A 26592-nucleotide genomic window follows, 5' to 3' on the forward strand; every position below is an offset into this window, starting at 1 on the left:
GCAAGTCAATCATCCTCTTGGAATGCTTCATATCCAACTCTAAATATTTTCATTGCCTGGGTAAAAAGGCAGGTCTTGATGGCCTTCTGAAAGACGAAAAGTGTGGGGGCCTGGTGAATCATCGGGGGGGGGGGGGAGATAGCATTCCATTAGGTATGGGCAATCATGGAAAAGGAATGCTTCCAGGGTCCCAATGGGTGGCAAGGTTTCAGGGAAGGAAGCTGAAGTGTGCCTACCTTATCTGACCTGGCTGCGTTCTGGATGATTTATAGCTTCTGAGAGGTCTTCAAGGGCAGCCCCATATAAAGCACATTGCAGTAATCCAAATGGGAAGTGACTATGCATGAATGACTGAACAATTGGCACACAAGGTAAAAATGCCATTTTCTGTGCATTTGTTATTGTTGCAAAGTATTTAAATCACCCTAATTTAATATTGGAGAATACTAATGGACAGGCAGCAAATCAGGTGGAACTTTTCCAGAATAAATGTAGATTTTGTTGAAATGTTGACTTCAGTTTGTAAAAATCAGTGATCTGTGAAATTTTATTGAGTTATAAAGTAATTCCAATAGGACCAAAACAACCTTAACATTTGGTAGAGTTGGGTGGGAATATATTCTGGGTTAGCTGTAGGTTATAACAACAATCTGAAAATTATGTACAAATGCTATAATTACAGGAAAAAAATGGATCTATGCTTCTGAGTCTGTTTAAAAAACAGTTTTTGCAATAATGTTTCAATTCCTTGCAACTGGCTCTTTAGCACTCTTGGTTTCTACTTAATGACTTATTTTATTAATCTATTAATCTGCAAAAAGATGTGCAGATTGTTACAGTCTTGGAGTGAGTTACAGAAAATAAACTGGTACCTATTTTTGAAAAAAAAAATACATGAAATCAGATATCGCACTAAACAATATTGTTCAACTGATCATGTCATTCATTGGGGAAATAATTATTTCATTCTAGGGAAAGATGAATTTGTTTTATACATTGACTCAGTTTCTCACTTTTCTAATTTTAAATTAAATTAATACCAGTCATTATCAGTTTTCCTTTACAAAACAAGCCTACCTGAAAAGTCCTGCACATTTTAATAACACAATGTTTTCAGTATGTTTCCTAATATAATGCAGTTATCTTTTTCTAGCACATATATTTTGTGCATGTTTTCCTAAAGGTAAAACTTTTTATAGACATTTTCTCCATCTGAGTGTGTTCTAATTCACAAATCAGTTCAGAAAAAGTGAATATTCAGATAAAACTAAATTAGGTTTTGTTGGTTCTTAAGTTATTCTTGATTGTATTGCATAAATGTTACATGGATTTTATTATTGTAACAAAAGTTTTATTGATATATGCAACTAGATTATATATGTCAGCACAGTATGGCACACACAGAAACAACTTGTTACTTCCACTGATGTTACCCAACTTTTTCATTTCTTTAGGAAAAATACTGTCCAAATTTTATTTTCAGTTTGCAACTCCATTTTGATTCATTTGAAGAAATTCCTTGTACAGTTTTTCTTGTGCTTCATACATTTTCTTTAATTTCTTCATCTGTCCTTTGCTGAGTTCTTTCCCTTCCATGTCATGGGTTGGAAGCCCCTAAAAAATATTAAATCAATGTAAATGAGGGAAGAGGTTCAGTTTCAAATACTTATATGAATGAAATGATCATGGGGTTGGCCTTGAACAAGTCACTTTTGGTCACTCTTGACATATGATGGATAATATTGGTGCTGTTATCTTACAAAATTGCTGCATTATGTTTATAACTAATTACATTTGTTAAGCACTTTAAATATTTCAAATAATCACAAGGATTATTATATCATTCTTATTACAGCATTTTACCATGAGGTTTTCCCCTCATTCCTGAATCAAATGTTGGTGGGTTTTTTTAAAAAAAGTTACAGTATACTTACATTTTCATCAAATTTGGAATACTTGTCGTGCTCAGATTTAAACATCTCTCCAGGTGGAACTTTCATTTTCGCAATTTTTGCTGCCTGTAAAATAAAGATAACAGTCCTTGAATTATAACAATTCTAAAGACCGTTCAAGATTACAATGGTATTGAAAAAACTAACATATGACTAGTCTTCGTGTTTACGGCCGCCACAATGTCCCTGTGATCACATGTTGAAAATTTGGGTACTTGGCACAGCATATATTTAATGGCATGATACTTGCAATGTCTTGGGGTCACATGATCGCCATTTGCACCATTCCTATGGGCTTCCGACAAGCAAAATCAATGGGGAAACCAGATTTATGTAACAACTATGTTATTTTTTAACAACTGTGATGATTTGCTTAATGACTGAGGCAAAACAAGTTCATAAAATTAGGTGTGCCTCACTTAATATCTGTATCACTTAGCGATGGAAATTCTGATCCTAATTGTGGTGGTAAATAGGAGTACAATGGTACATATTGCCACATTTTTTGTTGCTCATATTGTAATAAACATACCCAACCTTTGGCTAAAAATAAACTTTGATCAACACGTCAAAAACTTAAGATAGAAATAGATGTTCATGTTAATATCACAAGTATGCTATGTGAAAGCACAAAACTCTTTACACTGTAGAATGACTTGAACATTGAAAACAAAATTATCTTCAAAGTCTGTAGTGACTCTGATATCACTGCCTACTATTCAGTTCCTGATATAGGTTATTTACCTCTTGCTCTTGTTTCTTCTTAGCTGCCTCTTGTTTTTTCTTCTTTTTTTCTTCTTCAATCTAGGCGAAATCATAAGAATGAATGATTACAATTTTAAAAACAGTATTAAAATCATTGTACTGTATGCATATATTCCCTATCCTTCAAGTCTGATTATTCCTGCATTATTACAGCAGAGGGTATATTCATGAAGATCAATCTACCTGCTCAATCAAAACAAACATCTATACTGGAGTAGCAATGATGATATAGGAAGATGTTGGAGGTGAATGATCACTCTAATGACAACAGCAAAAACATCGCCTCACATAGGAGAGGGCAGTGGTAAACCAGTCCCATGTTTTTCCAAGAAAAAGTGACTGATAATATATTTGTGGATAGTAGGCCCCTCAAGTAACATGACAATATATGGCAGAGGAAATGTTGAGCATCTTTTGGAGTACCAATGGTGTTATGTCTTGTCATGGAGAAAAAGCAAATTTGAAATGGCAAAGATTGAATTACAGGGGAACATGAACTGGAAGAAGCATAAGCATGAGAAAACTCAATAAAAATATTAAATTAGTTGACTGCACATTGTCATTTTAGAGATCAATGAATTAAAATGGATTGGAATTGGACACTTGGTGAGAATATCACATGGACGTAGTTTTCTGGAGAAGTCTATAATGCTGGCAATGGTGGAAGGAAAAAAAAGGGCAATCAGCTACAAGTTGGATGAACTCAATTATAGTAACAACACACAAGGAATGAAATGGGGATGAAATTATGAGGGAATAACCCTTATGATGTAAAATGTAGATTAAGGGGGAATTTTCTTGTTCTAGCAAATAGCATGTTTGGATTAGCTCCCAAATCCCTAGTAAAATTTGTACTCGGAAACTAGTACCGAGACACCTGACTACATTTCTGTTGCTAGCTCATGCATAAGTAATGCATTATTCTAAATTAAATTAAATGTATATAAAAATAATTTGAAGAATAAAATGTAGAACCTTTTCCTTTTCTTCTCTTTCTTTTAGTAAAGTGTCTCTGTCTACCAGCTTGACCACAGTTGGAAGTCCTAGGAGAAAATTTTTTAAAAAATCTTGTAAATGCTTTTACATATGTTATTACTACAGTGTCATCCACATACACTGTGAGGAATCAAATTAGATTGCTACTGTAGTGTTTCGTATTAGCAACTCAAAAGAGAAGCCAAGACAGCGGTCAGGCAGTTCTTTACCTTCATGATCTTCAAACCGAACTCCATGCTCTGGAAGGATATCATCTCGAAGTGAATCGCAAAGCTGCAGAACTTCAAATACTACAAGAACAATGAAAATGTTGAAATTTAAGTAAAATATTTTCTCTGGTCAGCTGGATATACATTAAGGTAAAGATCTTTTCTTAACATTTCAATATGTTTTCTTCATGATATGATCTTGCTAATTTTTTCTGTGTTTATTTTAAAGGAATAAGCATTTGAGGAAACAATGTATACTATGCAATTGAGAAATGGAATGACTGAAACTTTACAGGAGATGCCTCATTATATATATATATATATATATATATATATATATATATATATATATATATATATATATATATATGTGTGTGTGTGTGTGTGTGTGTGTGTGTGTGTTTGTGTTTTATTTTTTTTATTTGTGCTAATAAAAAAACATAACAAAGGCAACAGTACAAAACATTGGGTTTCTGTCGTGATGGACTCTTGTGATGAGCCGATTGACAGATGATGGAAGCAGTTAGCTTCCTCCCATAATTGGGGCTTACCAGGGGTTGTAAAAATCTTATATATATATATAAGCAGCATTTTCTCATATCTCAGCCAAGAATCATACTTACCGGTAATACTGCATTTCAAGAGTCAGAATTGACTTCATTTGGGAACATCCCTACAATTATACAACTTGCCTCCCCCTGCATAAACTTTCATTATTCCAGTGAAATGGACTAAAATTACAATTTTAGTAGATTTTCTTCCACTTAAATTCTCTCAATTCTTAACTAGTAAATATATTTAAAATTATATCAAATAAACCACAATAAAACTTCATATACTCTTAAAAATACATAATTGGAACTGCTTTTGTTCAAAGAAGCAAAGGTTCAGGAGCTAATAGCTGAATTGAAGTTCCTTATCTCAAACCATATCATACTGATACTTTGCAACAAGAATTGTTTTTTTCCTTTAAATGCTTCTCAATGTCCTGATATTATAATTTATTTGAGGGATTTTCATCTCAGTTACCAACTAAACATTCAAAAACCAAAAAAAAGTATTCGCTAAGAACAGCCACTATACTCTCATAGTTCCCAGTTTCTGCTGTTTTTGTTCAATGAATAATGTTTTATTTACATATCGTATAATATCCTAAACTCTTTTGGACTAAACACAAAAGAGATCAGCAGTGCATGAATCTCTGTTACAACACTAATGATCTCAAAATGAGGTTTCCACATGTAAATTATTAAGCTCTACAATGCCTAGAAGCAGGAGAAGGAAAGGGGTCATATTGTGGCATGTAATGGCATGTTAGTTAAAATTCTTTGCCTTGATATTGTCTCATCTATAAAACTATTCTTTATGCAGCAGGCTATAGAATCTGGGCAACCCAAACAGTTACAGCCAGGGAGTGAGAAAACACAGTACACTTCCTTTTTTTCTTCTTCATAAGTATGCTTTAAAATAATAAAATTTCATGCAGTCATCAGTAAACGCATCACCGTGCAATAAAAATAGTTATTTCTAAGAGCAAACCGAAATAAGTAAGCCTGAATGTAAATGCAGAGTGTCATTTCCAAAACATGCCCACCTTGTGACTGAAAGGGCTCTTGTCTATTTGCACATTTTGCACAAGGGACTGAATTGTTAGTTGTATGTGGAAACAAAGAAAGGATTCCCTTTTGTAAGAGTGGCATACAATTTGTATAGATGCCTATTTATAACCAGAAAAATCTCACCTTTTTTTTCCCTGGCAATTTGCCTTACCCCTTCTCTGAATTCAGATAAAACATGAAGATACGGCATTACTGTAGATTCAAGCTGTAGCATAAAAAAAAGGCACTTTAAATACCATTTCGTTCCTAAATGACTTTTACCCATTTTCTTCCAAACTAGGTAGATTTCTAAAACCATTACCTGAATGAGGTGAATGAATGAAGCAAAGGAGCTCTTATCATACCTGAGTTTTACATAGATAGTCCTCGACTTAACGACCACAATTGAGACCAAAATTTCTGTTGCTAAGCAGGACAGTTAAGTGAGTTTTACCTCATTTTACGACTTTTGCCACAGTTATTAAGTGAATCACTGCAGTTGTTAAGTTAGTGATTTCCCCATTGACTTTGTCAGAAAAGAGCAAACGTGATCACATGACCGCAGGACACTGCAACATCATAAATATGAATCTGCCAAGTATCTGAATTTTGATCATTTGACTACAGGAATGCTGCAATGGTTGTAATTTTGGAAAACTGTCACAAGTCACTTTTTTCAGTGCCGTTGTAAGTTCAAAGGGTCACTAAATGAATGACTGTAAATCAAGGACTATCTGTTGCGCAGATAGACAACATAATCCAACTCACTCAGGCATGACAGAAGACCGGATACCTTTTAAAAATTATATTATTTGTTTGGGAAAAGACAAAATGTATGTGACAGCACGGTCCAAAAGAAGAAATCCACTGTGCCCCTCCCTCATTTCAAGCAATGGGTCTTATCTGTTGATAACATCTGATATGCTGTGATTGTTGGAAATGGAGAAAGCTGGATACCTCTTTCTGATGTGAGAATGCTCCCCTAGTGTATCTAAACAAAGCATTTGCATTATTGCCATATTCTGGCTAAACTAATGCAAGTCTCTTGTGTCTAAACACTCGAAATAAAATTGTTTATTTGAACAAGGCTCTTATATGAACAAAAGCAGCTTTCTCATGATCCCACTATTCATAATACCAGTATCACTCGGATGTTACATTGATGAACAAAAGATAGTCATACTGCCATGAACTGACAAATACCATTTTGATATTCACTAATTTATTCTGTGATAATTATATACAGGTTACAATAGGTTTACATTGGTCTTATTGTAGCACATACCCAGGAATTTCAATTTGTACAATTTCTTTTTTTTTTTTGCTAGTGCCATTTTCTGCAACCATCTGCCTTTTTTTAGGGTTAATTCATATACTATGATCAAATTATTTCTCTATGTACTGCTAAAACTCATAGGTTTGTCTGAGTATAAGTTTTAACTGGGTGAAATGGTGCATTGTAGGGCAACAATTTGAGAACCCAGGTACTACAAATGGGCTTATAGAATGCCTCCAAAATCTAGGATCCATACTTTCCATGGAATTGAAATTTACCAAATTGTGTTTAACATTTTATGACATAACATAAAGTGTTATAAAATATTTCCTGTCAGTTTGACTGCTGTCAGTTCAACATGGACTATTCTCAAGGCAGAAATCTCTGAAAAGTATCCCAACTTTTCCAGTTAAAGGCAGAATGTTAGAAACTCTGCCATTGTTGAAGGCATTGAGGAATCTGGTAAGGAAACATTCCTGAAACAATGAGCCAATGGGTCATAGGCTGCTTAATTGCTACCTAAAATGTGGAATGAAGTGTAACTAGTAAAAAGCACTATGGCTTTAACAAAATGCTAAGTCTTTTAAACAGAATACATCATCTTCCTAAGTAAGTTAGAAAACATATTCTGCCAATCTTAACCTAGAACAAAATATGGTGATCTTCACATTCTACCATTATATCTGATTTATTTTCTATTATTACTATGAATGTGCTCACTCATTCCTACTATTACTACTACCACCGCCATGGCTATGTTTCTTGAAAGCTTGCTTCAACATCTAGTCTAATCTTTAAAAACCATAAATAGCTATAAAATTAGCAAAATATGCTTTCCACTTACATTTAATGCATGACCATTTCTTCCAACTGGGAAACCAATTCCCTCCTCACTTTCTATTGCACCAAAGATCTATGCAAAAGAAATATATACAAACCTGAACATATAGATTCACACTTACTAGCAGATAGTTTTTAACTGTTAGAAATTTCAATCAAAAACTGAATGCAATTTGAGTTAGCATACCTGGTTTCATATTCCACACATACAGTGGAACAATAATATAAATTCATATAGATAGCTATCAACTATTTGGTACAGTGAGATGGAAGTATCTTTATCTATTTCTTCTCTCCTCTATAGACTTTTCCCAAGAAAACCACCTGCAGAGGACTGGATATCCTTTCTCCAGCAGGAACTTCTCCAAGAAATTGTTCTATAGCACTTTGGGGCATGATGCAAATTCTAATTGCTCCTGAAATAGTATTGCCTGATGATTGTCAAGATTAATACATTAATTACTTATGTATTTAACCTTATCACTGAATTAATAAAATCTAGACTGCTCCAAGTCAGTTTTTGGTTACAACTTCATAAAATATTTTGTAAATAAGTAAGTATGGAAGTAAGCAAGCAAGCAAGCATTACTAATGAACCTTAAGGCATTTATTAATTTCTAGAAAGCAGACTTTTTTAGTCATTCAAACCTCAAACCTCATATTTCATTTCATATAAGTAATTGCCAATTAAATCTAATCAAATAAAATTAAAAGTTCTAATCCAAATAATAAAAAACTAGCCACTAACAGACATCCTTAATAAACAATACATGGCCAAATTTGAAAGCTTTCTTCAAAATCCCATACCTTGAATATGTGGGTAAGATAAATGCTTATGTTTTCTAGCAGCGTTCTATTTGGCTTCTGTCGGGCAGTCTTCTTTGCTGCAATGTAGGAATTACATTGACTGACCAATGATCGCAGCTCTTCCAAGACGGTACGCGTATCAATGTTATCACACAATGCTTCATGGACAGCTTCTTTCTTATCATAAAAACTAGGCAAGAAAAGAAATCAAGACAAAAAATTCACCCTTAAACCATTTGAATGAAAAGATTTGGTACTAATTGAAGAAAAATCAGCTTAATCTAAAAGAATTTCTCTCAACTGGATGAATATGTATTCAATTGGCAAATATTGAATGTTACACACTACATTAAAAAAACTAATTTCTTTTGTACATCAACAAGATCTGATCAAAGAAGAGATCCTGAGTCTGTATGGATAAGTCAATAATATCAACTTAGTCTGAAGCAACTATGAAAAAAGTAAATTCCATGTAAAGGATCATTAGAAAAGGGAAATAAATGAAACTGCCGATAGTGTTATGTCTTATTAAAATGTATTTTGTAATCATTTCTAAAATATTGTGACTGACTATGCTGATTGCAAAAATCTCAAAAGGGGACACAATAAAACTGGAGAATGCATAAAGGAGAAACTAGTATTATCAAGAAGCTGAGCAGCTCTCCTATGTGGAAATGTTAAAATATTTGAGCCTATGTACTTTAGAAAAAATGTGATGATGTGAAACGGAGGCATGTAGAATTATGTGTGAATGGAGATAATTTACAGAAGGAAATTATCTTATTTTCTCATACCTAGTACTTAGACTAATCCAATACAAATAAATGGAAGATTCACTTAACAAACAAAAAAATTTCTTCAAATGCATATCTTAAGTGTGGGATGAGCTAACCTTATATTATGCTGATTATTATCAACCTAGATTACTTGAAAGAACAATAAATTATATAATATCTACATTCTGCCTTTAGAATCAAAGACAGCATTCAATACTACTTTTATGAAATAACATGGAGGAAGTTATTACACTCATGACCTTCTTAAATATGAGATCCTCATAGATATCTAATTGGCTACTGAAAAAACTGGAAGCCTGGCTAGACAGGCCTTTATCTTCTCCAGCAGCACTTTGTGGTTCTCAGTATTTGCTTGTTAGGGTCAAAGATAGTCAGTCTGGTGCAGTGCTTAAGGCATCTGGATAGAAACCAGGGGACACAAAGCAGCGGGGTGATCTTGGGTCGCTCACTCTCAGCCTGAGGAAGGAGGCAATGGCAAACCATTTCCATAAAATCTTGCCAAAAATCCTCCAGGGAGTGGTTGCCAAAAGTCAACACTGACTTTAAGGTATTTTTAAAGGGGGGGAGGGGAGGGGAAGAGAGAGAGAGAGAGAAAGAGTCCAGAGGGCTGACATTGAGAATCCTATCATACATACCCAATTATGTTTAGATCTTAGATACATTAGGTTAGGCAAATCATTTGCAGCTGTTCTGCAGCAAGCTTGAAAGTTTCAGACTTAAGTACAATGTTTCTATAAGATATTGAGCAAGCCAAAGTGATATAATGCAGTTGTGAACAAATCTTCTGGCTTGGGGGTTGCACGGGGCATGGCTAATGATACTGGAATATCACTGAAACAAGCTCTTCAGACTTTTTTTCCCCTTTGGGATGAAAGAATAATTTTTAAGGGACAACCAGAGCTCTCTTCAAACTCTGCTTTTTCCCTTGAAAATGCACTTTGCATTCCTACACGCTCCTGGTGGGTGTAGCATTTGGTATTCCAGTTCCATAGAATGAGAGGTCCTTGAAGGCAGCAGCCAGAGCTGTGGATTCCATGAATAGTAAGACAGAGCTTGTTTTGTTTTACTTGGATCCTCAGGAGGGAAAAAAATCCCCAGCTAGAATTAAAGCAACCAATATTATATGGAAATGCATTATAGTATAATTACCATGCCTTATAATACTAATTTTTATTAGGGATGTATAGTTTTATCAGAATGTTACTTTTAGAATATTGTTAGTCTATTGTAAAACTAAAACATGACTGAAGATTTGTGCAAAATAACACTTTTACTTTATTTGGATCTCCTCCACTTATGCCTACGTGAAAGGATAAAACCCTTTTAGCAGCAGCTAGAAATATCAATCCATACCCTTGTAATTGAAATACCGAGTATCTACTTTGGTTTCTGCAAGGAATTATTTGGAGGAGAGGTGGCACAAACAGATTTGTGAAGAATTCTAAAGTATAAATTTGGGGTAGAACAGGAAAATCAAACTGCTGAACTACAGGCAGCTGGTAGGCAGCAGAAGTAGCCTGCAGTACTGCATTCTCACCACTGCACCACTGCAGAAATATCTCTCTAAGCAAGGAGGGTGAAAAGAAAGGAGAAAAAAGCAACATTTGAGCTATGCTAATTTGTTTCCTAAATTATGTCATTCCAGTCATGATCTTAAAATAGTGCATATCAATCCAGTCACAAAACCAAATATTATTCAGGTTAATCAAAAATGCTAACAGCTAGGTGGGCAGAGAAACCTATAAGATTTCAGTATGACGAACCTCAGGTGAGCAAACTAGGCCTCGTGCAGCCTTTGTACCAATTTGAGTTTGAGGCCCTGCCCTAGACCAGCAGCATCCAAAATCAGGTAGAAGATCCACTCATTCACATGCCTCACTTTTTTTTCAGCTGGGCAAAAATTAGCCTTGCTATCATCTGGGTACTCTCAGCACTCAGTGACCCACAACAGACTTCCTTTTTCCCTTCTTTCAGAATGAATTCTTTGGCGGTGATTAGTTGTTTTAGGATCTGCTGTAAAAGCAGAATAGTGGCTTTCCCCCACACAAGCATGGTGAAAATTACAACCTTTGGCCATTTGCCACAGTCTGCTAGAGGCACAAAACCAATGCTAAAAGTAATTCAGATGCTGAATCCCCAAACCGACTTTGACAGCAGTTTTTGCTATGCAGGTGAAACAGTTTTATATAACAATTTATAGTTATTTTAGCCCCCTGAAGAGCAAAGTACATTGAAGTCTCACCTTGGATTCCTGGAACTCTGTTCCACATTTGGCTGGCTTCCAAGCTGTATTTTTTTTTATATCAGTCACAAAGATATTAAAGTTGTTTTGGCCTCCAGAGTTGAACGCACACATTCTTAAGAGGCATTCATTCTTTATCAGATAAACTATCTGAAGTATGATTGCACAATGCCGATTGAAACATTTTTGTTCAGAAACCCTTCATTGTGTTTGGATGCAATAATCATGGTTTACAAACATGATAGGAATAATCATAGTCTTGCTCTCCAGATTTGTAAACTTCTTTCTTTTTCCATGCTCTGATAAGACAGAAGGCTTCTTCTCCTGTTTTTGATTAACCCAACTGCTGTATCATCCAAACCCAGAAAACTTTGATTAATCTAATCTAGAGGCCCCCAACCTTTTGGGCACCAAGAACCGGTTCCGTGGAGAGAAGGTTTTCCCTAGACCAGAGGGGCTGCTTTTGCATACTGCCTGCATCCCATGGATGGGGATTTACTTGTTTGGTGGTCCGGTTTCTGGCATGCCACAGACCGGTGCCAGTCCATGGAGCAGGGGTTGGGGACCCCTGATCTAATCTATATGGCCAATAGTGACTAGCCAGTTTCAAAACCTAGTATTTAAAGCCAGCCTGCTTTTATCTACCAGAATTAAGATCAATCTCAAATGTACAATTCAGACAATATTCCAGCATGCCAGAATAAATAATGGCTTAGTGCTAGATAATGTTATGTTGTGTGGCTGCCTTTCAGAAGTTTCTGTAATTTGGCTTATAAGTCAAGAATGCTATACAAGTAATTCTCAGGTTATGAAAGTAATTCAGAGTGGACTTGCCATGGTTAAACAAAACAGTTATCATGAGCAATGTCATGTGACTGTGCTACCTAGCATTGGTAGTTCCAGCAGTCTTGGTTGCTGTCTTTAAGCAAAGACCATTCAGGTCGTTAAGTGAGGATCTAGTGTGATTGTGACTTCCTATATGCTTCTCCATTGACTTGGCTTGTGAAAAGCCAGCAGGGAACATCAGAAATTGCAATAATAATCAGCGCCCATATTGTGAACCAGCGGGGGAAGGAAGACACTGCAATAGCTAAAACTCGATTGGTTATAACTACAATTCATTCAGCACCATCATAAGTTTGAACAGTTGCTGAACTGGTGGTTGTTAAACAAGGACCATCTTATACATTGGTTAGGTAGGGCAGTTACATGCACTGTTATAATATGTCATCTCAGTGCTTTATTTTAATAGGCCTTTTTCATTTTTTCCTCATTCTGGGCTCTCATTGTAATTCTCAACAGGCTCAAGGTTGACTCAGCCTTCCATCCTTCCGAGGTGGGTAAAATGAAGACGCAGATTGTTGGGGGCAATAGGCTGACTCTGTAAACTGCTTAGAGAGGGCTGGAAAGCACTATTAAGCGATATATAAGTCAAAGTGCTACTGCTATTTTTTTTTTTTTTTCCTATTCTCTTCTCCATGTGTGTCTAGTAGCAGAAAGATCTTGCTTGCTTTCTTGCTTTCTCCTATTCCTTGCCTGGCAGAGGACCCTCATGGCAGAGCAGCCAAATCTGCCGCTCCATGCCTTTCCTTGGACAGCCTTTGCCTCTGCTTCCTGATCCTTCCAAGTGAAGCTGTGCGCTTCTCCACTGCCCGTGTCCAGAGAGCTTGACACTATCTTAGAAGGCGTTTCAGTCTAGAGCATCAGGGTGGGCAACAGTTCCCAGAGTGGCCCTGTAGGTATGAAAGGGCTCTGGGGCATCAGGTTGTTGTGGCCTGCCATCGACCAGCAGAGCTGGCGGCAGACTTGGACCGTGAGGAAGTTGGGAGGAACATGGGCCAGTCCTGGAGTCTGGGGAAGGTTCTGATGAGTGCTCTGCATTGGAGGCAGAGATGGGGCCAGGGCCATCTGACAATTATCAGCTACCTTTGGAGTCAGAGATAAGTGGGGCTGAAGAACAGCTGGAGCCTGTTTCTGATGTGCGCATGCGCAGAGCTGTCAGTAGAAGGGAACAATTAAGGAACAGAGGTCGACTTGGGAGTAAAAGCACAAGGGGATGTTGAATGGCCTCTCCCATAGGGAATAAATAGGAGCGAAAGGGGAGTGATGTTTGCAGGAGACAATTAATTCATATTATTAGTGGGAAGATTTGCTCATCTGAGAGACTCCTTGCCAAGTATTTCCTTGTACAGCGTTGCGTCTGGAAGCTATCAGCCGGGTAACTATCCAAGGACTGAAAGACTGTTTGCCGGGACTTTGCTGGATATGAATGCCAGGAATTCACATTAGCCAAAGAAAAAGGAGGGGTTTTTGGGGGGGAGGGGAAGACAAGGAATCTGTTTAGCGATTTGATGAAGCCTAGGTTGGAACACAAGTGCACAACCTATCCAATCGGGCTCTGCTCGTGCTAAGAGTCAGCCAGGATAAACTACCATGCTGCCCATCACTCTTCTCTCTGTAATGCTTCCTGTGGCTCAGCTTGTAAATCTGTGCAGCATTCAGCCATCGGAACCTTGGTGGACCATGATGACCTCAGCAAACACGAAGTGTTGAAAACTGCAGTCTCCAGAAAATGATCTGGATGATTGTGGCAGTTGGCTGCATGTATGAGATCTCTGATCTAGGCTCTTCTCCCACTTCCTTGGATGGCCTTCCCTTGTTTCTTTTAATTTTATCAAATCAAGGAAAGAATGGGCTAGAAGATGAAAAATAATGTTTAAATCTAAAGGTCATAACCAGTTTACTTTATCAGGAAAAACAGATCTCTTGAAAGGGGCATTAGTTCTTTTTCCTACTTACAGATTTTACAGTAGTATTTGTTTTACATTCTAGGCAATAATAAGTAATGAATGGCAGCACACTTGACCAAAAAAACTGACTGCGAATGCACAAACATAGACTGGCATGTAGAAATCTATGCCAAGCATTAAACAGAAGATGAAATCAGTTAAGAAGGTATGTGCAAGGACCTGGGATTGGTCCTATGAATGCCCTGGTTTGGTATGTTGAATTAATAAGTAATTGAATTTCAAGGAGGAAGTTTTTAAGGAACATGCCCTATCTGCTCTAAATGGAAATGCCAGTTTGAAAAACAGACATTGACACAGATATACAGAGGTTTATTCATAAAGAGAGAAAGAAAAACGGCTAGCTCACCTTTTATTCAGTTCAATTCCTGGTTTTCCCATTTTTCATACTGGCTTGTCACATCAGCAGGAGCCCGAAGGATATCCTTTACATTTAAAAAGAACTCCTAAAAAGGGAAAGAAAGAGCCCACAATTGTTACTAAGTATGCTGTTCAGATAGTTATTCTATACACATTTTTGGTTTAAAACAGGACTAACCCATCAAGAAAAGCAAAATTTCATCACCTGCTATCAGGCTCTTTGTGTTTGTGTGTTTGTGTGTGTCCTTAAAAATGTTTTTTGCACAACCTGGTGGAACATACCCTGCCAAAGAAGATGATTTGAAAGAGTTTTACTTCTGTCCCTACCTTCATCTTGCTTTGTATATAGATTTAAACTGTATATTGTCATGCTAACAATGAACTAAGAAAACAGGCTTTGCAAGTTTTTTATTTCTAATTAGCCTTTTAAGGAAACCTGTCTCCACTATAACACAGATTAATCTTGGAGGATATTGTGACTTGAATTAACCTGGAAAGTTAAGTGGCAACCAGCAAGTTTTCAATCTATGCCAAGGTAAAGTTGACAGGATTCTCCTGGGTTTCTTCCAACAATTAATCACTCCTAGCTGCTTCTATAATGGATTGCTGTCATTACCTGTCATTCACAACTGAGGATGAGGTTAGGGCAAATGGTGACATGTAATGTCATTTTTTTATCATAATCATAGTCCTTGGTTAACAATAGTAATTGGGTCCAGAAGATCGCAAATGTGATTATGAGTCTATAGGACAGTGCAAGTTGTGATTGCAAGCCAGTTGCCCGGCACCCAGAGGAAAACCACATGACTGTAGGGATATTATATTGGCTGCAATTATTAAATCCCCCTTGTTCAGCACCATCATAGTTTGAGCAGTCACTGAATAAATGGTCTTACGTAAGGATTACCTATAGATGCTTATGCTACCCTGTGAACTGGGCCCACTCCATTTGTGATTTACGAGCCTGCATAACATCCTCTGAAATTCTGACCCCCAACCTCACTACTCCCTCTTGTTGTTTTGACAGACAACAAACTAATGAACTCATGAAGGACTACCACATATGAATAGTGGCCGGATTTTGGTTTGGTGGATCAAGGCGTGTAGGCCTACCTTATGATTTTGTGCCACAATCTTGCATATGAAGAAAGGAACAAAAGAACACCTGGAATTTTCAGGAGTATGTCCCAACATCTGCACAACAGAACAATGAGAAAAAAGGAAAATAACTTACGCTTATGAATTTCTCATAATGGATAGCAGACTCCATGGTGTTCTTTGAATAGTCTAGAGTATCCTTCCAAGAAGCATAAGAAAAGCCAGCCTTAATTGCCGTGCTGTTGAGAGTTTTAAAGAAACAAATGGAAAAATGCTGCACAGGAGGAATCATAGCTGACCGAAGCCGTTTAGGCTTTCGATACATAGCTACTCTAAAAAAAAACAACCCCAAAATACTAATTATAGAATAAAGAATAATCTTAAAATGCCAATTAGACAGTTTTTTAGCCAAAGACAATGGAGATAAGCTCAGCAACAGCTAGCACCGCTGTACCCACCAAAAATGAAATGTTCCTCAATTAATAGATCTTACCTGTATGCTGTTTTAATGCATCTTTTATTGTAATAAAGTTTTTCAAAGATTTGGACATTTTACAGCCAGCAATTGTCAAATGCCCAGTGTGTAGAAAATAGCGCACCCAGTGATCATTGTCGAAGTATGCCTACAAAATCAATGAGACCAAAGAAGTATATTATAATATGAATCCCCATTAGATTGCAGCAACATTAAAAAAAGAGGGATCTACATTGTAAACAGAATAAAAAATATATGTAATTACATAGGAAGTAATAAAAAACATTTTAATGGTAACTAATGAGGATTAGTTAGTAACATTTACTTAGGAAAATGATAGATGCCCATCTTATGTACCATGATTCTAGGTAGCTAATATTAATAATAATAGAAACATGTAAGAAACAGTAAAAAACCAACAACACCAGCCAGCACTTCAAAAACCAACCATTCAGAGTCGCAACTGATTCAAAGAAGGAGATTTATGACCCAGATACAAACAGTTGCGCCGTCTCTACTGTCACATGATGAACTTTGGGCCTCTGGTAATAGGGTAGAATTTATGGCCATTTGCAGTAACTTGTGGTCACATGATCATGTTTTATGACGGTTTTGCTGAAAACAGACTCTCATTTCAGAAAAATTGTGTCCCTAGCAAAACATTGGTTCACTTAACAACTGTGGTGATTGCTTAATGATCGTGTGTTCACTTAATTCCCAAAAGGTCCCAAAATAGGGTTGCTGACATGACTGACCCATTTTATAACCATTGTGGTATATAAATGTTCTCTATACATATCATTGTTCTCGGAAAAAGTATATTTGTTCCCATCTTGGTTGGGCCCAGATTTTTTTTTTTTTTACAGGGATATGAAGGATTTCAGGGTGGGGGGAGGTCGAGAACTACTGATTTAATGCCTCACACTACTTACCTCGGATTGTGCCAACTCATTGTCATGGTGGGGGAAACGAAGATCAAACCCTCCTCCATGAACGTCGATAGAGTCTCCTAAAATGGATCCAGCCATAGCAGAACATTCAATATGCCATCCTGGACGTCCCTATTAACACAGGGTGATAATTAATTAATCATGTAAATTAATATCCTTGATGATTTAATACTAAAGGCTAACATGCACTATATTAATGAAGGATTTAGCTCAGTCAGTGAATTCTGGTGAAGTAACGGAATGACGATGGGCTCATAACTTGTCTAAGGTGGAATCTTCAAACCGCAGATGTTTGCCTTTTGTTTACGAATTAAAGATATTATCAGAGAAATATTTCTAAAGCTCCAATCAGCTGGTGGCTTAGAAAAAAATTAGGATGAATGGAATATATAATTGCAACCTAAAACTGTAAAAACTGAAAAAGTCTGCTAAGTCAGCGGTGAGGCCAAAGATAACAAGACTTCAAGGTTTAGGCCTATAACCAGTTCAGATGGGAAGGCTGTTTTAAAAAAAGTAAGCAAATAAACCTCATCTGTAAAATTATTGGGTCACAGAGGAAAAAATATTCCAAACTGAATCTTTCTAAGGGCATTATTTCACAGCAACACTAAATCATTTAAATCTGAGACCCTGATTTGTGCTGATTAGGTAAAGATCACAACTGAAAAAACAAAAGGTATTTAAATGCTTTATGAACTAGCATACAGCTGTACAGGTAGTCCTTGACTCACAGCAGTTCATTCAGTGACCATGTCAGTGTTACATCATCACTGAAAAAAGTGACTTAAGACTGTTTATTCACACTTACAACTGTTGCAGCATCCCCATGTTCAGGTGATCAAAATTCAGATGCTTGGAAACTGGCTAATATTTATAAACTTGCAGTGTCCGGAGGGGGGGGGTGTCACATGATCTCCTTTTGTGACCTTCTGACAAGCAAAGCCAATGGGGAAGCCAGATTCACTTAACAACTGTGTTACTAATTTAACAGCAGCAGTGATTCACTTAACAACCGTGGCAAGAAAAGTCATAAAATGAGGCAAAATTCACTTAACAAATGCCTCACTTAGCAACATCAATTTTGGGCTCAATTGTGCCCGTACGTTGAAGACTACCTATGTTTACTGAATTTAAAAAAATAATAATGGTGTAATTATTAGGCATTATTATTTATTCCAAATTTATTAGTGGTACCTTGATATTCATTGGTTTTGAGGGGAGTGATGGGTACTCAAAATAATGAATACCAAACAATTTTTTACTTATAAGGAATAAGGTAGTGAGTCACAAGGAAGCTCACATTGACAAATTCTAGCTTGTGCATCGAGTGCCAAACGAAATGATGAGGACCAGGATCAAAATGCATTGAGTACCAAATTCGATGAGTTTCAAAGCAGTTGAGTACCAAGATACCACTGTATAAGGATCAAATGCTTGTGCATAATATTTTATTTATTTATTTCATTAAATTAAACGCCAGCCATCAGACTGTTTCAAGGGACTCTGAATGGCATAGGCAATAATAGTGTTCTAAATCCAAGAATTTTTGCTGTATAAGTGAAAAGCATATACAAGAAGGGGCACACAGAAAATTCTCCTGCTTTGCCTGGTTACAGAAACTGCATCATAGAAATATTTTTTTTTAAAAAAAACTTTATCCTCTCCCAAGGGAGTAGCTGTGCCTCCTGATCACACAAATGATTGCTCAATCTCAGCTATCCTTACTTTGCCCCATGGAGAATCCCATGAAGGCTCTCCTGGCTTGGAGGACTTCCACAAAGCAAAATCATTTGGTGATCGCTTTTTCACTTAAACGATCCACTGAGATACTCAGGTCACCTAGGAGAAGAAGCAGAAGAAGTGATGGTAAGAATCAGTAACTTTCATCATTGTCTCCAAACATTCTCTGGAAATGTATTTTAATGAAGTTAAATTACCTTCACCCTCCTGTAATGCTTTTTGATCTCCTACAGCTTCAGGGACCAATTTCGCATAGGTGTGTTTCTCAGCGGCATCGAATTTAGTGTATCAAAATAAACAGACCCATTGGACACATAACTAGAAGGCAAAACTATAGTTTCAGTCAACAGGAATGTTAATGTCGTTTTAATGTAAACAACATTCTTCAACACTTTTGCATGGCTGATTTTAATATAGAATTCAAGAAAGTTAGGCTACGCTGGGAGTTGATGTTTGGAATTGTAGTTCAGCTCATCTGGAAGTCCCAAAGGGGCTTTTCAAAGTGCAGCTGGACTTTCTTGTTTTTTATTTTCCTTGAAAAACATTTTGCTTCTCATCCAAGAAGAATCAGAGAGCTTTCAGTCCTTTCAGCAGTCTCAAGAAGGTTCCACATCCATTTGCACTCTGATTCACCTGAGGGTACAGATAAACCTCCAAGTGGCTTTCACGACTCTCAGAGAACTAAACAACCACTTTCAGAGTACTAACTACCAGATGACTGCAAAGAATATAAATTCTCCCATTGCACACTACTCAGTGAGAACTGAAGAAGCTTCTTGAATGAGAAGCAAAATGTTTTTCAAGGAAAAGAACCAAAAAAGCCACTTGCCTTTTGAAAAGCACTTGTGGGACAATCATGACAGGGATGATTGAGAATCTCCATAGAAAACTCATTTGAAAGCATCGGACTGGGAAAACCGGATAAAATTAATTCATGAGCACTTGTAAAATAGCTGTTTGTTTTTTTTAATTGTAATTCTTTGTTATATAATGTAGAGAATATGTTAGACTATCTTAGATAAAAAGGACATTGGGAATATTCCTTTATAGGAAACCCATATTTTTTGCAGTATAAGATAAGAGTATAACCTTTTTCCCTCAAAAAAGAGGGTGAAAATCTGAGTGCATTTTATACACTGAATACAGCATTTTTGGTCTCCCCAAAACCCCACTCCTTTGCAAAAATAGCCGGGCATAGTGTTTTAGGAGCTTCAGAGTGCTCCTGGGGGCTGTGGAGGACAGAAATAAGCAAAAAACGGGACCTTTATTGCTCAATTTGCCCCCCCCAGCCCCCAGCACTCTATAAACCTCCTAAAGGCTATGCATGCCCTTTTTCTGACAAAACACAGACCCGTTTTCACAAAAAAATTGTCATTTTTGCTCGTTTTTTGGCCTTCCACAAGCACTCTGCAAGCCTCCTAAAGGCTATTTGTGCCCTTTTTTTGACAAAAAACAGCCATTTTGGGAGGTCTGCAGAGTGCAAAAAAAAAATTTTTTTTTAAATTTGCCTCTTTAAAATCTTGGTGCATCTTACACTCCAAAAAATATGGTACTATCAGATACTCAAACTATATTCTCAGCAATTTCGGTATATAACAGAGATCAGTGGGAAAATGACAAGTTATACTCACCCATAATCCATTATCTACAATCTTCTGAACAAAATCCACAATTTCTGGTACATATTCACTTACGCGAGTTAAAACATCTGGAGGTAATACCTGGGGAGGAAAAAACCAAACTTTTTCTCTTTCCAAGATCTCAAAATACAGTATATTCCGCTTTACAATTAAAAGTATATAATATCATAATAATAAAACTTGGTAGGAAAATCTTAATTAAACCTAGTTTAAAAACAGATAGGAACTGATTTCTACAGACCTACTGTTCTTGGGCTATTATTCTGCTTAGTGAAATCAGAAATATCTAACTGCCAAAGCTAAACCTGAAAAATATCCTTCAAGCTAAAATAGAAACTAACATTGCCTCCAACTGTTGATGAAACACAAATGATTCTCGATGTAGATCTAATTATAATTCTGATTTTCTAGATGGGAACAAATGAAACATAGTATTACAAACAGACATTTGGAGGAGTTTGCCTAAAGATCTCAATTTATCATTTTAATATTTGAAATTGTTTCTAAATCAAAGCTTTTAACTATATATTTTAACTACATATATGACACATTACTTTCTAGTCTTGAAAAGAAGAGGACATTTGAAACAATAAAGCATGAACAATGTCATTCAGAAGTGTCTTTTAAGTTTTGTTGAATAAGCATATCTACTTACATTGAGAGCTGCCATATCTTTATGATATTCTTCTTCCCAAAATTTGGAATGTTGGAAAATATAGAGTTGTCAGTCACTTGGCTACCCAACTTAGTGTCCAGCCACTCAGAAAGTGTATCTTTCGCTTCTTGCAACAAAGTCTGAAAATAAATTTTATTTAATACAAGCTGTTCATCATAACACACAATTTCCACAATTCTTACAAATTCCCCAGAGGCCCGTGCTCAAATATTCTTCACGATTCACGGGAAAATACTTCAGGGGAACCTTGCTCTGGGACTGAGAATGTACGTAATGTGTATATATGTATGATGTGTGCGTGTATTTTTGTGTGTGGTAATGTATCAGAACACAATGACTGAAATGACTCTCAACCTGTTTCAAAAAAGGGTACCAACCTCAGCATATTATTGACTTCTCCCTCAGAGAGCTTCTCTTGAAGGCCATTCTCTAGTGGTTCCAGAGCATCTCTCACTGAATTTTGCCTCCTTTCCAGCATTTGCTTCTTATCAGGATCAGAAGTTTCTTCCAACTTTGCCGAAAACAACTGAATTAAAACATGGATGGAAACAAAACCAAAACCAGTGTGAATATTTTTATCATGGAAAAAAGAGAGCTTTAAAAGTAGCTATTAAAAGCTTCCATTCTCTTTCTCTCTCTCCCCTCCCCTGTGTGTGTGTGTGCGCGCACATGCCTGCAAACAAGGATATGTAAAGTGAAGAGGAGAAGGGCCTGCTCCCTTTTGGTTGTGATCTCTCCCATTGTTCTTGTGCAGCATTCAACCTCTCTCCTCCAAGAGAGTGTGACTATCTATCTCCCTAACCCTATCTATTAGTTATAGGGGTAAAATGCTAAAAATAAAACTATATAGGCAATCATGCTTTAAGTAAGAAAGTCATTTGAATTTTACAAGAAAGTGGAATTTCTCATTAACATCATATTGTAGTAGCAATCACAGCCAGGCTGGCCAATGCAGGAGTGTGTGTGTGTGTGTGTGTGTGTGTGTGTGTGTGTGTGTGTTTGTGTGTAGGTAGGTAGGTAGGTAGGTAGGTAGGTCTTGGCATATTCAGGTCTTTTCCTGTGTAAGATTGAGAGTAACCTGGCAATGTTTCTACGAGGTCTCACTCGCCATCTTCAGGCTGGTGCCTTCGGCTTCGTGCTTGTGTGAGCAAAGAGTGATCGGAGCTGTCGTCTTTCTATAAATATTGGTGGGGTGTGTGTGGAGTGCTGGCTTTGTTGCTGTAAGCGGATTGGTTGGCTGTGTTGTAACATCTTGATTAGTTGATGGAGTTGATCAAGATGTCAACTAATCAAGATGTTACAAGTATTTTGCAGGCTTGGAAGGATCAGTCACAGCAGAAAGGATGAAATCCTCAAAGAATGGAAGGATGTGAAAGGGAAGAGCAGGGAAAGAAAAAGAAGAAATAAAATGGAATGAACAACTATATGAATAGGTGTTCTAAGAGATCCCTCTTATGAGACACTCTCATTGCTTTCTCATAACATTGGAGTCTGACTTCTGGGCTTTATCCTCAGTCACTGATCCTGGTCCTTGCAAGCCAGAATGGAAACCAACCACTTTGTCCTATTACAATACCAGGTGGAGAACAAGAGGCTGATTCTCTATTTTCCCCATCTTGCTTGTTTCTTCAATTGCCAGCTAAACAGTCAGTCTCTAAATGGATAAATGACTAGAAGCCTTTTCAAATCAAATCACAAAGTAAGTTTAATTTTATGGTAAATTATTATTTCTTTTTAAAATAAGTGTATTAACTCCCCTCCCTCTCACTGTAAGAACTAAATGACAGCCTACTGGACTGAATTTCAACCAAGATAAGAAAGCAATTTGAATGTTTTATAATGATTTGACACTAGCTTCTGTTTGAGATGAGCAAACATCAGCCCAATGCAGCCGATGACCTAATACATCAGTTATTTTTCTTCTTTTCAGCAAAATTAGCTGGCTTGTCATTCTGGCAGACAAGGCCAGTCGCTTCAATCTGCTCCTTTGTTTAACTCTCACCCTAGTTGGAACAAGCCCAACTCAGGTCACTAGTTTGGTCAAACTCTACATTGCTTTACAACTCACCCTAAGCTCTTCTCAGCTAATCATTGTTCCAATTTACTCCAGCAACAGCTCCTAGAAATTTACTCTTTGGATAAAGATTCTCACACCCATTGTCCCATTCTTTCTTGCGCTAGGGAAAGAAGGGAGAGGAGGCAGACCATGAGCTTACCTTGGAAGCTTGTTTAACATTTTCAAGCAGCTGCTTGGCTGTTGGCCTCTGCTCCATGTATTGCTCAAAGAGGTAGTTTTGCCTTGCTCTTTTTATGATCTAAAACAAAAAATGGAATATGCCTAAGAAGCAAGCTTATACATGAAGACGGAACCACCACAGGTGAACATACACATTTTCATTATCTTTCCATCTTATGCCATTCCCACTGCCATCTTTTGATGATCAAACAGAAAGCTTCTTCAAGTAGACGTTTGTTTATATTACCCAGAAGTGGTATTCAACCAATTCTCTCTGGTTCGGATGAACCAGTAGCGGTGGCTGCGGGAGACTCCATCCACCCAGCCCGACATAATGTGCAAGCACTGTGCATGCATAGATGAGGCGCGTGCGAGGGACGCGAGCAAGCACGCTCACATTTGCAAACTGATAGGGAAGGTAAGTGAATTCCACAGCTGATATTACCTCTTTAAAGCTACTGTATGTATTCATATGGTGCTGTCTATCGTAAAAATAAACTTTCAATTAGCGAGAGATACTGTTAAAATGCAATTAGCTATCACCTTAACCTTAGCAAGAAGTTTCATTTCAGAAATCAACTAAATTGAGGTATTTTCATTTACCTTATCATCTATGTCTGTAATATTCATACAATAGAAGACATCATATTTGAAGTAGTCTTTTAAAACTCTTCTCAGGATATCAAATGAAATATATGATCTAAAATAATTTTAAAAGTAAGTTAATTTTGTATATGTGCTATTTCCAAACAAGTATACAGAAATGTATGTCTTAGTGAGAATATATATAAAACAGCTTCTTATCAATAATCATGTTAGGAAATGTGCAAACAAAAAGGACTGTTTTTTCCCCCTCAACAGATAAAGAAATAGGGCAGATTGAAAGTAAGACTCCCAAAATGAACAATGTCATGACACTACATATATGTTCAGCTGTAACAACACAAAAACCTACTTTACCTTGCGTGTCCCATATGGGAAGCATCATACACTGTTGGGCCACAGCAATACCATTTGACCCTGTTCCCATTTGGGGTTGAAACACATCCTACAACGAAATAGCACATGTGGCAATGAATGAAAGCGGCTGAATTTATTACACTTGAAATAACAACTTTGAATCAAAGTAACACTATTGATTCCACAGCAATGTCGGGGTATTGTTATTCAACAATGATTTCCAAGCCTAGAAAACTAGGCTTGATGTGAGGAATATGTTATCCAGAGATGAAAGAAAAGAAAGAAAGACAAGTTCACCTTATTACGAGTGAGACTGTTGTATAGGCAAGTTTGGGTTGAGCTGTCCCTTGGGGTGGCTCCCAGTGAGGTTGAGTACGTTTTTTTACCTGCAAAGGAATTTGTAATTTCAAATGAATGATCACGCAACAGTGTCATCAGAAAACAGTGTTACAAGAAAACGTTTAAGGAACTCCTATCTGTCATTAGACATTTCAAAAGGGATGTTGAAAAGACCCAGTTTTTATAAAAACCCCTTCATGGATTCCTGTTCTTAAAAATGTTAAGACAACATCTACAAAACTGACATTAAGGTTGCTTCATAAAAAAAGCATGCATGTTGGTGTATTGGGCTCTCCAAAGTATTTGAAAAGATGGGTCACAGATTTTCTTCTATGCTGCAGGTAACAAAATTTGAGGGCTCAGCAACCTACATGACAGGGTCATGTGATCATTTCGTATGTTTGGGGAAAGTATTTAATGGATGCAAGCAGATTTATGAGAAAATCTTTAAATGTTAATGTAATGTTGAATTGTGTACTAAAGCTTTTGGGGTTTAACTGTTTATCAGGGAATTATGGTTTATCAAGCCTGGTAGTACCAGCAAAAAAGAATTATACAAAGAAATGAGAAAACTAATATTATTCTACATGTCAGGAACAATTATAATTTACGCACATTTTCTTTTTTAATTAACATACAATCTTTCTTCAAAATTAAAGGCAAAAATGAAATGAATAAAATAGAAGAATTATATTCCACCTTTCCTGCAAGAGCATAGGGCAGTAAATATGGCACTGTCCTCTGCCAATTTTTACCTCACCACAAAGAAACCAAAGTTATCCAGTTTTTAAGGATGAAGCTGGACATGAAACTGAATCTCCCTCAGTAATTATATTGTATTGGTGTATTCAAACCTCATTTAGATTTAAATCTTGTTGAAATACAGTAATCAATAACCAGAGACCCGCTTAAAGAGCTGAATGAAGAGTAAAAAGGTATAAATTTAGAACTACAAAGCTTTAAAATGCTACTCTCCCAAAACCAAAATAAAGCAATACTAGTATATAGTCCCGCACTGTATCCACAAATAGGTGAAATCTATCTTAAAACTGATAGTAGAGATAAGCACAATTTTGTACTATTATATTAAATACCACTCCTCCTAAGTAAACACCCTAACCCTTTCAAAATTAATGGGTTGATTGTTTTAGTTTCTAAACCTGAAATAATTTTAAACATTTGAGAAATGAGAGAAAAGTATTTAGGAGAAAAACAAGGGATAAATATATTCTCATTAACTGTCAGCAACAGGGTAACAGAAAAGAAGGCAAATGCTGAAAAGTCTTGAGTGATCCAAAACAAGAAATAAGTGAACAGAAAAGTGAATCTGTACTCCACATTTATGAGTCACAAAGTGCCAGGGTGATCCTCAGTTTATGAAACAGAAAACAGGCAGATATAAAATCCAAACCTGTCCTATCTAGGACAGGGTGCTTCTTCCATATGTCTGCCTCAATCTCTATGATCACATTACAGCAAAATGGTGTATTCTGTTGATGCTCATCTCTTAATCTCTTGCATATCCTCACATACACAGAGACACAGAATGGGCTTGGTGAATAGCTGCTTGTTTCTGCTTTTATTTTCCATATGTCAGATTTCCCCATTTCCACGCATCTCACTATAAGCAATCACAAAGGAAGCTACATTACAAAACATCATTTGCCGACGATGTTCATGGATTATGACAAAGTTTTTTCTGTCTCCAAAAATGTAACTAAGGAACATCTGATTGATTTTGGGACAGCTTCCTATTTCATTTCTATTTATAAGAATTTTCCCCTAAATAATTTTTTTAAAAAGACATTCTGCCTACGTTCAATTTATTC

At 36.7% G+C, this 26592-nt stretch overlaps 1 protein-coding gene across 1 annotated transcript; it reads right to left on the reverse strand.

Annotated features, from left to right (window-relative positions):
- Positions 1–529: 529 nt before the first annotated feature.
- On the reverse strand, positions 530–24453 carry CARS1 (cysteinyl-tRNA synthetase 1). The gene is given in 25 exon segments (XM_032222777.1): positions 530–1614; positions 1935–2018; positions 2697–2756; positions 3693–3760; positions 3923–4003; positions 5665–5746; positions 7641–7709; positions 8444–8633; positions 14639–14654; positions 14657–14735; positions 15884–15957; positions 15960–15986; positions 16241–16370; positions 17155–17283; positions 18898–18975; positions 18977–19011; positions 19110–19196; positions 19199–19233; positions 20548–20633; positions 21208–21251; positions 21254–21347; positions 21602–21754; positions 23445–23543; positions 24068–24164; positions 24425–24453. Coding segments are annotated over 25 exon segments (2046 nt in total). The 5' UTR covers positions 24439–24453; the 3' UTR covers positions 530–1479.
- Positions 24454–26592: the final 2139 nt, after the last annotated feature.

Source organism: Thamnophis elegans, chromosome 1 (assembly GCF_009769535.1).
Source record: "Thamnophis elegans isolate rThaEle1 chromosome 1, rThaEle1.pri, whole genome shotgun sequence".
In the NCBI taxonomy this organism is placed as follows: Eukaryota; Metazoa; Chordata; class Lepidosauria; order Squamata; family Colubridae; genus Thamnophis; species Thamnophis elegans.